The sequence below is a fragment of the Bos javanicus genome, chromosome 14 (assembly GCF_032452875.1).
Source record: "Bos javanicus breed banteng chromosome 14, ARS-OSU_banteng_1.0, whole genome shotgun sequence".
In the NCBI taxonomy this organism is placed as follows: Eukaryota; Metazoa; Chordata; class Mammalia; order Artiodactyla; family Bovidae; genus Bos; species Bos javanicus.
Window position 1 is genome coordinate 1,265,217 of NC_083881.1, and position 13,057 is coordinate 1,278,273.

The 13,057-nt window shown below is 58.0% G+C and overlaps 1 protein-coding gene across 3 annotated transcripts; it reads left to right on the forward strand.

Moving 5' to 3' along the window:
- Positions 1 to 2,140: 2,140 nt before the first annotated feature.
- On the forward strand, positions 2,141 to 5,829 carry LY6H (lymphocyte antigen 6 family member H). 3 transcript variants are annotated; one of them, XM_061438392.1, is made up of 4 exons: positions 2,141 to 2,294; positions 2,825 to 2,952; positions 3,679 to 3,798; positions 4,095 to 5,829. In XM_061438392.1, coding segments are annotated over exons 1-4 (486 nt in total). In that variant the 5' UTR covers positions 2,141 to 2,292; the 3' UTR covers positions 4,331 to 5,829. The 3 variants fall into 3 exon arrangements, with proteins under 3 accessions (XP_061294376.1, XP_061294377.1, XP_061294378.1); XM_061438393.1 differs by having other exon boundaries at positions 2,142 to 2,342; XM_061438394.1 differs by lacking the exon at positions 2,141 to 2,294 and adding an exon at positions 2,376 to 2,575.
- Positions 5,830 to 13,057: the final 7,228 nt, after the last annotated feature.

Below are 13,057 nucleotides of genomic sequence, written 5' to 3' on the forward strand. Positions count from 1 at the left end.
TGGGCATTACTCTTTGGGTATCTGGCATCTGCCCCCATCATACTCAATCCAGAACCTACTCACCTGCTATCTTTTGTTGCATAACAAACTACCCCCAAACGTAGGCGCTTAAAACAACACCATTCATGCTCTTGAAGTGTCCAAGGGGCAGGAACTCAAGTGCTGGACCTCGGGCTCACATTCTCTCATGAAGCTGCTGTTGGCTGGGGCTGTGGTCTCATCTCAGTGCTCCAGTGGTTGTGGGGGTTCCACTTCCGTGGTCCTTTGCGTGATTGTTGGCAGGCTTCGGTGCCTCTGCACAGGGCTGCCAGCAGGATGAGTAATCTGAGAGAGGACGGGAGGCAGAGCCCACATCAGAAGCTACGGTCTCAATAATCTGATTTCAGAAGTGACATCCCGCTGGTCTCACCCCCTCTTAGCTAGAAGTGAGTCCAGCCATGCTCAGTGGGGAGGGAATGACTCCCTGGACGTACAGTGGTTAAGACTCTCACTCTGACTGCCAAGGGCCTGGGTTTGATTCCTGGTTGGGAAGCTAAGATCCCACAAGCTAAATAGGATGGCAAGGAAAAAAGAAAAAGGAAGGAGATACACCAGGGCAAGCATCCCCCAGGGTCCCTGGGGGCTCTTAGAGCCTTCCCCCCACACTACCAGTCCCAGGTGCTGGGGGTGGGTGGCCTTGCCTTAGGTCTGGCAGGGATCTACCAAGTCTCTGACAGAACTTTGGCAGAGATTCCCAAGCCAGGAGCAGGTTGGCTGTGATCAGCAGGGACTGCCACCAAGTGCCATCCCACAGTCACTGCATACCCGGACAGAGTCAGTATCCAACTGACCCAAAGGTGTAGAGGCCGGTCTTGTGGGAGGGCACCCAGGATATCTGCCCTGCACCCAACCCCTTGGGGAAGGCCTTGTGTTAAATCTGAAATGCATGGGTTAATTCTCACAAGGATGTCCTGGACTCAAGCCTTTGCCCAGCTGCATAGGTTTTGGGACAAAATCTAACCCTTTTCCATATTGTGGCCTGAGCCATCCCCCCAGCCCTCCCCCAAACACTCCTGCTCTCTCTATCTTGGAGCTTGCAAACCCTCCTCCTGCGGGATCACGGGCTCCGCCAGAGAGGCTTTGTCCACACCCCAGGCCTCTCTCTTTACTTCTCATCCAGTGTACTCAGTAGCCCCTGTCAGTCTGCCCAGGTGTCCCCTGCTTGCCTGCCCTCTCGCTAGCACTTGCCCTGGGCTGGGTGCCCAGTGATATCTCTCCCTGTGGGTTTGGTGCAGCCCTCACACGCTTTCGTGGTTACATTTTATAGACAAGGACCTGAGGCTCAGGGGGCAGGCGGCGTGCCTGCAGTCACACATCTGAGTGTGGTCCCAGGCTGTCTGCATAAACATTTGTCTGACAGATGAGGGCGGGACTGAAGGAACGACTTTAGCACTTGCTCCTCGCCCAGCGGACGGCAGTGCCCGGCGGAGACTGGTCTCAAGCACGAGGGACAGCAGGTGCAAAGCACAGCGCGACAGGCGTGATGGGAGCAGAAGGCAAGAGACAAAGCTGAGAAACTGACCAGAGCAGGCGGCAGAGGGCCTTGAATGCCAAGACCAGGGTTTGGGACTTGCCCTCTGAGTGTGGGTGTGGTTGGAGGCAGCAGTCCCTGGGTCTGCGGCTGCTCGTGAGGTCGTCGTGGAGGCGGTGGGGGAGGGGGACGGCGCGGAGAATAACCTTGAACCATCGGGATCGGGATCGTGATGGGGTCGGAGAAGGGAGGGCCCAAGGGCCGCGAACAGGGGCCTGGGCTAGTACCTGCGGCGCTCGCTCCCTCCCTCCCTCTCTGCGTCTTTGTGCCTTTCGCTTCTTTTCGCAGTAAACGTTCTTCCGAGAAATTCCAAGGGGATCTCAGGCTGAGGGGGAAGGGACCTGCCAGCGCCTGGGTTGGGGGAGGGGGAGGTGGGGGGAGCGCACGGGTGAAGAGATCGGGAGCGGGGAGGGCGCGCGCGCGCGCTCGCGCGGGCGGGGCAGCGGGGTGCCTGCTGGCCAGGGGGCCCAGGACGGCCCGGGACGGTGACCCTGCGGGGCCCTGAGTCCCAGGCGCCCCCATCCGCGAGACTCCAGCCGCCCCCGCCCCCCGCGCGGCCCCCGCCCCGGCTCTGCCCCGCCCCTCGCGCGGGGTCCGTGTCTGCGGCTGCGTTCCCCGAAAGACACGGCTGCACCCGGGTTCCCGTCCGCAGGGAGACCGAAGGGCACTGCTCCCCGCGCCGCCCCCGCCGCCCGGAGGCCCGGAGTCGCGGCACCCCGGGGATGTGAGTGCGCCCCCGACCCGAGGCCCGCGCTCCACGCCTAGACCCGCGGTGAGAGCCAAGGCTCGCGTGAGGAGACAGGGGAGGAGGCTCAGCGCCGGGTTCCCGGGCCCCCGGGCCCCGGCCCAGAGGTGGGGATGGGGGTAGCGCGCGCCCCTCCCCCGCCGGCAGGTACTGTCCACTCGCACCTCGTCATGCCCTTTCCTCTCCGGACACACCTACGGCTCCCCAGGGACAAGACGCGCCTCCCGACCACCCCCACCTCCCCACCCCTCATCCCACAGGTGCGAGCGCCAGAAGGGGGCATTTCGGGCTGTCCCCCAGCGAGAGGGCAGGCCTCTTCTCCCTGGAGTGGGTGCAGCGATGGTGGATGCTCTCGCTGATGGGCTGGGGGCGGGGCTTTGGAGCTCCCCGGCGACCCCAGGCTCTGGATTCCAGGGGGGAGATTGCCTTAGGATGCCAGAAAAGGGGAGGGCCCTTCGAGCTGGGCCGGGGGCTTGGTCTCCTTCCTGATCAAGGCTTCCCCCTGCCAGGCCGGTGTCCCAGACGACCCCCGCCCGCAGCCCCCGCGCCTTCCCGAGGCCCGCCTGGAGCATGTTGCCTGCAGCCATGAAGGGCCTCGGCCTGGTGCTGCTGGCCGCTCTGCTGTGCTCGTCCCCCGGTAAGTCTGGGGGCCGCTGGCGGGGGGGAGTCCAGGTCATCTGAGAGTCTGTGCGAGACAGCTCCGGAGAGAACCAGGTGTGGGGCGGCCATTCTCCTATGATGCCCATCAAGCCCACACCCCCTCCCACACCTCTGCGACCCCAGCCCAGCCCTCGCAGTGTGAGCCCCCTGCTCGGGCTGCCCCGGCTACAGCCACGTGGGTCTCTCCTGGCTCCCAGGGCAGGGGTGCTCTACCTCCTGGGCCTTGGTCCTGCGGCTGGCCCCCCGCGGATGCCTTGGCTTGGTGCCGGAGTTCCCCTATGCGCTCTTCTTAGAGCCCCTCTGGCTCCCCGTCAAGTCCTGTCTGATCTTCCTCGATGGAACCAACTGGATTCTGGGGGATGTGAGCCACGGGGAGGGGTGTGCAGGAGGGCACCACAGGTGTGATGCGTGTGACTCTGTGCATGTGCACTGTGCGTATGTGTGGGGCCTGGGGGTGCAGAGGGGCTTCCGGAGTCCCAGCGGCAGCACCCTCACCCCAACCTGCCCAAAGGCAAACAGGTTTTTCCCAGCCTGTCCTCCAGGTGCCAGTTAGGCCTGGTCACTCCTGGTCAGGGGGTGCCTGGCCTCCTACAGCCACGCGGCTCTCCTAAGACCTGCAACGAGGCAGGTGGGGAGGATGCAGGGGGCTGGCTGGCTCGAACCCCAGTTCCTCTAGTCATTCTCGTCCCCGTGCCCTGCCCAGCTCACGGCCTGTGGTGCCAGGACTGCACGCTGACCACCAACTCCAGCCACTGCACCCCGAAGCAGTGCCATCCATCAGACACGGTGTGTGCCACTGTCTGGATCACAGATCCCAGCAGCAGTAAGTCAGGCTCCAGGCTGGGGGGTGGGGGTCGGTGGTGTCATCGGAATCCCTCTGGCCTCGGACAATGGCGTGTGTCTGGGGGCATGACCCTGCCCTGCTGTGTGACAGTCAGCAGGTACCTGACTCTCTCTGACTCTTTCCGCGGAGCTGGGGGACAGCATGGGTGGGTTGAAGCCTCAGTTGTGTTGCTCTGGGGTCCTGAGCTGACCTGGAGGGTCCCTGGGCTGGGTCCTGGACACGAGGCCGAGAGGCTTGTGGGGCTCCAATCCCAGGCTCCCTGTCTTCATCCCCAGGCAGGAAGGATCACTCCGTGAACAAGATGTGTGCCTCGTCCTGTGATTTTGTGAAGCGGCACTTTTTCTCAGACTATCTGATGGGCTTCATTAACTCTGGGATCTTGAAAGTGGACGTGGACTGCTGTGAGAAGGATTTGTGCAATGGGGTGGCACAGGCAGGGCGCAGCCCCTGGGCCCTGGCTGGGGGGCTCCTGCTCAGCCTGGGGCCCGCCCTCCTCTGGGCTGGACCCTGAGGCCCCCTCCCCACCGCAGGGCTTCCGAGCTTGTCCCCCCACACCTGAGCCCATGGCTGCCCCCTCCCCAGCCTGGCCTGGCTGGCACTGGGGGCAGCCTTGGCTCCGATCCGCAGCCTGTGGCTCCCACCCGCCCCAGCTGTGAGACCTCCCTGTCTCCCCATCAGCTCCAAGTTGCAGCCACAGGACATCTCCAGGGACCAGGCGTCCGGCAGGAGGCTGGGCCCCTGGGTCCCTGAGGGGAAGCCGGGCTCAGCCCAACAGCCTGGCTGTGAGGATATCTGCAGAGAAATAAAATTACTTCTGAGCCTGGAGACCCGGGTCTGAGCCTGGGTGGAGATTTTGGGGAGGGAGGGGTTCCTGGCAGAGAAAGTGCAGGTGAGTAGGCGCAGGGAGGGTGGCGCAGGTCCTCTGGGGGTTGCCAGGGGACTGTAGGCCTGGAAAGGTTTGGGAACAGCCTGAGGGGCGGTGAGTGCTGGGCTGAGCAAGGTCACAGAGTGGGCCTGAGTGTGAGGCCTTGCAACCGTGTATGCACACACTAGGGAGATGGACACACCAGACCCACACCCATACCCACTGAGGGCACACTACCCACCACACCACGCTCATGCTCCCCACGTGCGCCCACGCTGACACATCGGTGGCACAGCAGCTCCTGAATCGGTGTGCCCCAGCTCAGGCAAGCCGCACAGGTCCAGGTGTGTGTGCAGACGAGAACTTGCAGACACGGCCCTGTGTGCAGGTCTCCACGTGCCCTTTCCCGCTGCGGGTGGTCCACTCCCCAAGAGCCGTCGGGCCGTTTCAGGCTCACGTGCCAGGAGTCTGCCACAGAACTAGGCACACTCACATCCCCACGCTGAGTCGGGTGCCACCGCAGGTAGGGTATGGAAGGCCAGTCCCCGAACCGGGGTCTGCGGGATGGCACAGAGGGACAGGGTGCTTCGGGTGGGAGGAGGCAGGGAGGGCCCCTGGAGGGTGACCCGAGAGTGCGGCTTCCCCGGCCTTTTCTGCTCCAGCAGTGGGCCCTCTGTTCGTCCCTGCACCCCTGAGTCCAGCCGGCCTCTGCACCCCTTGGCCACGTGAGTTATCTCGTGGCCCAGGCTCACCACGTGAGGCTCCGCAGCCCCTCCAGGCTCTCTGGGGTTTGGTCCTTGGCCAGTTCCTCCTCATCCCTCTGTGGCTGACCCAGCCCGTGACCACTCCTGGGTCCTGCACCACCTGGAATAAATGATAGTGATGAATGAATGGTCTCTCCCCAGGGCTGGCCCTGGCCTTCCTCCCTGGGCTTCTCTGCAAGCATGACGGAGAGGGGTCTGGAGGTCCCGGGGGAGTGAACGGGGGGCGAGTAGGGTCGGTGGATACTGGTCGGTGTCAACTTCCCGCTGGTGGAGAGGGCCGAGGGGCTTGTCGGAGGATGTCTCCCACTCCGTTTTAAGTTTGCTCTGCTGCTCTGCGATGTACCCCTCCCCCAAACCTTAGTAAAGTGTGCTACCCACTGAGTGCGTCTGCTGCTTTTGGGACCCTCGGGACTGGGTGCTGCTGGCCGGTGACCTGGCAGACGTGGCTGGCTCAGGGGAAGCAGGCAGAGAACCTTGGGGATTTGGGGGAGGCTGGGAGCTGGAGCCAGGCGATCTGGAGCAATGGGACGCCTGGAGTTGTTGGGAGGATGTGGACTGACCACCCCAGGGGCATGGGTTCAAACCAACCTCTACCTAGTCTTTGCTGGATTTGTTATTTGAGGCAAGTGTTTAAAACACAAAAGGGCGTAAAGTTCTCCCAAGTCTTTTATTGAAGATGCGCAATTCCGAGTAGACAGGGGGCTTAGAAGGAGGGCACTGCGGCCCAGACAACCTGGCCTCGACATCTCAGCTCCTGTTTCCACGCAACCGAACCTGAGCTTGTGCCCCGACCTCTGAGGGCTTCTCAGTAGCCCCCACCTTTGTGAGCTCTCGGAAGGATCGAAGCCTGCAGCCTGTATGCCAGCTTGGCCCTGGGGCACGCGCACACACGTGTTGATCAGCCAGTGATAGCTTATGGTGAATGATGTCGGATTTGTGATTTCCGAAGTAGAAGATTTAGCTTCAGGACCAGAGACCAGGCTTGATCACTCAAGAGCTTTTGTGTAGCAGAGTTTTATTAAAGTTTAAAAAGGGACAGACAAAGCTTCTGACATAGACATCAGAAGGGGGACGGAGAGTGCCCAAACTCACTAGTCTTATCAAGGCCTCATATACTTTTGGAGAAGGAAATAGCAACCCACTCCAGTACTCTTGCCTGGAGAATTCCATGGACCAAGGAGCCTCGCAGGCTACAGTCCATGGGGTCACACAACTGAGTGACTAACACACTATATACTTTCACCAGATCCACTCCCACAACAAACATCTTAAATTAACAAGATTAGAACTAACAATAGAAAGGTCTTACCAGACCCACTCCCACAATATAAGTCTTAAGATTGCAAGGTTAGTCAGAAGGTTCTTGTTAAGGAGAAACATGTCCTTGAGCAAGATACTTTGTTATATGACTAAACAAAGCAAAAAAAAAAGTTCTCCCTTCCTCCTTGAGAGCCCCAGACCCCTTTCTCCTCGAGGGCTCCAGATCCCCTTCTCCTTCTCGGGGACCCTGGCCTTCTTATCAACCTATCTAGGAATTGAGTCTCTCGCCAGGGTGCCACGGACTCCTCTTCTGGACAGTTCATCAAGGACACCTTCCTGGGTCAGGAGGTCTAGATGGACCTTTCTCTTTCAGTGTCAGCGGCTGAGTATCCCCTAGACCAACGAGCCAGGACCCATTCGGCCTCCCCTTGTGGAGGGCACAGGGGTCCGTCCCCTCAGTGGTTTTCACCAGTAGTACTGCAGTGACCAGGGTTCTCTGGTGGCTCAGTGGGTAAAGAATCCACTTTCAGTGCAGGAGATGCTGGTTTGATCCCTGGGTTGGGAAGATCCCCTGGAGGAGGGCGTGGCAACCCACTCCAGGATTCTTGCCTGGAGAATCCCAAGGACAGAGGAGCCTGGTGGCTACAGTCCATAGGGTTGCAAAGAGTTAGACACGACTGAAGTGACTGAGCATGCACGCACTGCCATGACTGGGCTAGTCCCCGTATCCTTACGGGGTCAGGCGATTATTTCTGTCACATTGATTCCGAGACGAGGACAGCTGAGCTGGAGAGGACATCGACCTAACAATGAAATACGTGCCTCAGAAAGGGCCACGTTAAGTCAGTCACACCAACTCCATCCGCGTCCCTCACAGAGGTGTTATTCAACTTTAGGACTTTTATGAACCTTACTCTGAGCACCACTTAAGAAGGCATTAGTGGGACTTCCCTGGTGGCCCAGTGGCTAAGACTCCACGCTGCCACTGCCTGGTTTTGACCCTTGGTCAGGGAGTTAGATCCAACATTAAGAGCTGGCATGCCACAACGAAAAAGATTCCACCTGCCACAGCTAAGACTGGGTTCAGCCAAGTAAGTAAATACTGAAAAGAAGTTACCAGTGAGGCTGGATGTCCTAAGCGTTTGTCAGCCCCTGTGTTTCTTCTGTGATTGTGCAATAGCCCCTCCTACTATTGAGACTTTGTCTTTTCCTGTGACTTGTCAGACTCGTGTGTGTGTCAAGGAAACAGTCTTTGCCATGGTGTGTGTTTTGCAAATATTTCCTTGCATCTTTGTTTTTGATGTCTTCATTGTACGTATGTATCTCGAGTTTCGTGTGGCCGGATCTAATTGCTGTTTTATGGTTTCTGGGTTTCGGGTTTTATGAACACATCTTCTACCCTTTCCTGAGGAAAATAATCTCCGTGTTTTCTTGTACTATTGTTACAGATGTGGCGTCCACATTCGGATATCTAGTTCTGGAGTTTAGAGTGTGGCAGGAGGCAGGGACTCCCCCCAAACACATGTCGTTTTGCTCAATGCCATTTTTTGAAGAAGCCGTCTTTCCCTGGTGACTTAAGCACCGCGTGGATAACAGAGTGCATTTCTACATGCGTGTGTGTGTTTCGGGGCTGCACCCAAATGGCAGGGGACCCCCTCCCCACCTGGGGGCCTCCTCCCGCTTTGGGTCCCATCAAGCTGCTTGACTGCAGCCCAGTTTCAACAATTGGTGAGGCAAGAGCCTGCCTTCTCTTCTTTTAAACGACTCTTGCCACTTCTTACAGTTTGTTCTTACAGATGAGTCTAGTCCCACACCCTCCTGGGGGTTTTGACTGGACTTTCGCTCATTTTGGTTCGAAGCTGGGGAAGGGAGCATTCTTCACTGTTGGAAGTCCTGCCGCTGAGAAACTCCATGTATCTCACCGTGTATTCAGTCCCTTCATACAAGTGCATCGTTTTCTTCATGTGGCTCTTGTATTTTCCTTGATATATTTACTGCTGAGTAATCTGTAGTTTTTGGGGTGTTGGAAGTGGGATTTGATTCCCTCCATTTTCCTTTAAGGTCATTTTTCATGTAGTGAGGTGATGTTTTCCATTTTCTTCGTGGTGTTTATTCCAGAAGTACTCAGCCCCCACCAGTCCCCCACTCCAGCAGGATGATGAGGGAAGGGGTTGAGGGATCCGCAGGAGCCCTCAGAAGGCTGGCCTCCATGTTTCCCAAATCCTCCACCCACCGCGCCACGGGCCTCTCAGAGAGAGATATCAAAACCGAGCGAGTTTAGGGAGAAGCCCCTCAAAACACTTCCAGGCTCGGCGCTGGGGGAAACTCTCGAAGGTGAGGCAGTGGTGCCCCTGAGTGGAAGGGCTTGGAAGGAGTGGAGGGTGGTCTGGGTCACAGAGAAAAGCTCCTGAGAGCGGGGCCTTGGAGCAAGATGGGCGGGTGAGGGGGCAGCAGGTGGCCACACCAAGCTCCCGCCTGCCAACTGGGCGAGTGCTGGAGGCGAGGCCCACAGACTAGAGATGCGAGACTCATTCAGCCCGAGAGCCTTGGTGGCTGTGTGAGGCCGGGTCGAGCTGAGGGGCACTGCAGCCAACATGTCCGCCATGCCCGCTGGGCACAGCCCAGGGAAAGGTGGGCCAAGACAGGTAGGTTTCCACCACCTGGTAAGATGGGTCTTGAGAGAGTAATTGTTACAGATTCAAGTTTGCCCCTCATTCTCCTGAGGCTGGCCTGTGCTCACACCCTCTAGTGTATCGGCCAGAGTCCCCCTGGGTTGGAGGGGCCTCAGCAGGGACTCTGCTGGGGGGATGCGGGGAACCTCTCTCGGCGGCAGAGTGGGCGGGCTGGGAATTGCCCCTCGCCCTGGTGGAGCTGTCTGTGGGTGTTGTCTGGAGGCATCCCCCAACAGAACCGAGGTCATGCAGTGACTCCTGAGGGGCTGGGGGCTGCAGAATGAGGCTTCTGGACCACAGACAAGTGGGGTTCACAACACAGGGACTATCAAGTTGGTGCAGAGGGTGTCAGGCAACCAGGGGAAGGGAAAGAGACTTACTTTCCAATGCATATCTCCCTAAATTCTATTATCAGAATCTCTTAAACTTCCAAGGCATGATACATACATGCAATCAGATAATCTACAAATGAAGACTATTTGGCTGTGTTTTCCCAATATTTTCCTTGCTTATTTAATTTTGGTTTCTATTGCATTAGCTGGGGTCTGCAAAGCATAGTTGAATAGTGGCAGTGATCCAGGGCCTCTGTGTTAATGGAAGATCTTCCCTGTTGCACCCTGAGTTGATGTTTGCTTTTGGATTTGATAATCTGTCTTTATTCAGCTTAGACCTTTATTTACTCATATTTCAATAGATTTCTTTATTAGGAATGTCTGATGAGTTGAAAAGAAATACCCTTCACCATCTGTTGTTATCACCTTGTGTTCCCTCATTTAATTGGTAGTTAATACAGTGGGTTCTCTCGTTCCATGTCCTGATGGTCCTTGTGGCACAAACAAACCCCAGTGGTCACGGCATAGTGTCCTTTTAAACCTCTGCTGGCTTCAAATCACCAGCAGTTGTGTTGTGTGATGGTTGAACCAGAGTCATGATTGAGACTGGTGACTACTTTGCCTTGGGATACCTTTGTTGGAGGTGAGCTCAGGATTTTGGCAGCCTCGTGGAACAGACGGGCAATTTCCCACCACCCGTGCTCCGGAGCAGTCTGCTCCTGGGGGTCCATTTTCCCAGTGCCCTCTCGATGGGGCTGGGGGGTGTCTTTGGCGCTGGCCCAGGGGAGCTGCAGGGTGGCCGGTGCTCTGAGCCACCCTCCCACTCCCTGCCCGCTGGGTCTGTCCCTCAGAGCATCTGTCCATCTCCTCCCCACGTGCACTTGATAGCGGCCCAAGTATAGGTCTTCCTATGCCCACTTGACACCTAGGAAGCAGACCTGGAAGAGGTAAGATGCTGATGTCACTGAATCTGCAGGAAATGCCTGGACCCAGGTGTCTCTTCTGACACCTTCTTGCTGTGTGATTTTGGCCAAGTTCTGTTTCCCTTCTGAGCCGGCTTCTGTGTCTGTGAGGTGCGGACACACTCAGCTCGCTGGAGAGTTGTAAGTGGAGGAGGGGCTGAGCCTAGAAGTCAGGCTTCCGGCCCTCCTGTCCCTGCTGGCAGAATGCTGGTGGTGGAAGTGTGGGGGTGTGGGACAGTGAACGGCCCCCTCAGTTCCCTCAGGGCTCAAGGCTTGCCTGATCCCTCCTCTCTTCCGTCCAAGCCCCTTCCAGACTTCAGGCTCTTAGGCAGTGTACTTCCTGGTACACCTTCCCGCCTATGCTCCCAGCCCCCTGAGGAGCCTCTGATCCCGTCGGGATCTTGTTTCTCCCCAAGCCCTCCAACACCTCCACCTGGGTGCCCCTGTCTCCTCCTCCCTCCTGGGGCCCCACGGGACAGCTGGCGGTGCAGCTCTGCATGCATCAGGTGTTGGCAAGCATCGGTGAATAGAGCTGAGCTGGGCAGAGCCCCCAGCTCTTCCTGCTTCTCCTGGTGGGAGGACAGTAGTGCCCGCCCCCTCGCCTCCAGCCCCACCACCCAGGCAGGTAAGGAAGCAAGGTGGATGCGAGAAGCCTCCCCTGGTGCTCCGTGCACCAGTTTTCAAACTCCAGCAGGATTCCTTCAGGTGAGGGTTCCAACACAGAAGCTCAGGCCCTGTGCCCAGAAATCCTGATGTCAAGTGCCCCAGGAATCTGCCCCACCTTCACCCCATGATAAGCTGTGGGTGCCCACCAGAGGAGCTTGGAGGGCGAGTTGAGGTTTCATGTGCTTTTTTATTCATTACACTACTTTTTTGGACCCAGGTGCTACGCTGTAGGCCTCGGGGATAGAGCTGGGAGTAAGACAGGTGAGACAGTCTGGGCCCTGCCCCTGCGGAGGGTGCAAGGGGCTTTCTTACCCTTCCCGGAGGGGCAGCATGGGGCACTGGGCCCAAAGTCCTGAGAATTAGGTGAGGGGCTCCTCCATAGCTAATATATTCAGTCAGTGACACAGGCGAGAATTGTCTGCCCTGTGCTCCTCTGGGTCCACCCAAGGTGCCTTTTTTGGGCTGTGTTGGGTCTTCGTTCAGGCGCGTGGGCTTGCTGTGGTGCATGGGCACGTGGGCGCTAGAGCGCAGGCTCCGTACTTGGCCTGTGAGGGCTCAGCTGCCTCGAGATATGTGGGATCTTAGTTCCTCCACCAGGGATTGATTCCATGTCCCCTGCATTGAAAGTGCAGATCCTCGACCATTGGGCCACCAGGGAAGTCCCCAGGGTGTCTTTATGCAAAACCAGGGCCCTTTTCTCCCTGCCTTTTCACACCTCTCGTGTTGCCCTGAGGAGTAGCCCGCCGGTCTTTCCAGTGGGGAGGGGTCTCTGCTCCTTCCCATGGAGCACTGCGCCTAACCCCCTGTGGTACACTGAGCCTAGCCCCTAGCTTGCCCTGGGCCTCAGCTCACGCAGGCGGAGGCTGTCCCTCCGTGCGCTCCTGTCTCAATGCCTTGATATGTCACCAGCAAGCGTCTCTGGGGAACCAGCACCAGGGCTGGCCTTCCTGGACCTTTGTCACTGACAAGTGTGGTCGTCTCTCCTGCCTGAAGGATGGAGCCAGCCCAACTCCCACCAGCCGAACTCTGCAGTCAATGGCAGAGTTCATACATTCCGAGAGCCCTTCACTCATCCATTCTCTCTGTTGGTTTATGCATTTGTCCCTAAGACATGCAGAGGATCTGCCACAATGAACTGACCAAGGGAGGAGGGGGGCGGTGAGGGCCCTAGAGCGGGTCTGGATCTTCCTCACCACCAGCTGGGACTGACTTTGAAAGCCAGCCATGGACAGAGGAGCATGGTGGGCTACAGTCCATAGGGTTGCAAAGAGTTGGGCACGACTGAAGCAACTTAGCAGGCAAGCGCGCACGATTTTGCTGAATGAATGAGTAAAATAAAAATGAGTGAGTGAGGGATGAAGAGTAGTAGTCAGATATGTTAAGAATCACACATGATGAGAAGAGGGCTTCTTGAACACGCTGGGGAGCAGCTGTACCTGGTGGAGCGAGTCCTCCTTGGGCTGCAGCCCAGGGTCAGCATGCCCACCAACCCACTGCCTGGATCTCCCTGGGCTGAGAGGAAAGCCCAGGGCTCGCTGCTCCCTCCCCACAGAGCACAGGGCCCTGGGCAGCATGTGGCCCAGGTAGGCAACAAGACAGACAGACTTCAAGATGGACAGAAAGACATTGCCTTCCTGAGGTGACATGGGGTCTTGATCCAGGGGAGGCCCCAGGGGGAGGGCTGGTCCATCTGAGGGAGCACAGCTGGGAAGGAGAC

Excerpts from the sequence above, each read along its gene's own strand:
- LY6H (XM_061438392.1), top strand. Across the intron at positions 2,953-3,678 it reads TCTGCTGTGCTCGTCCCCCG|CTCACGGCCTGTGGTGCCAG; the intron begins GTAAGTCTGGGG and ends TGCCCTGCCCAG. Across the intron at positions 3,799-4,094 it reads GATCACAGATCCCAGCAGCA|GCAGGAAGGATCACTCCGTG; the intron begins GTAAGTCAGGCT and ends CTTCATCCCCAG.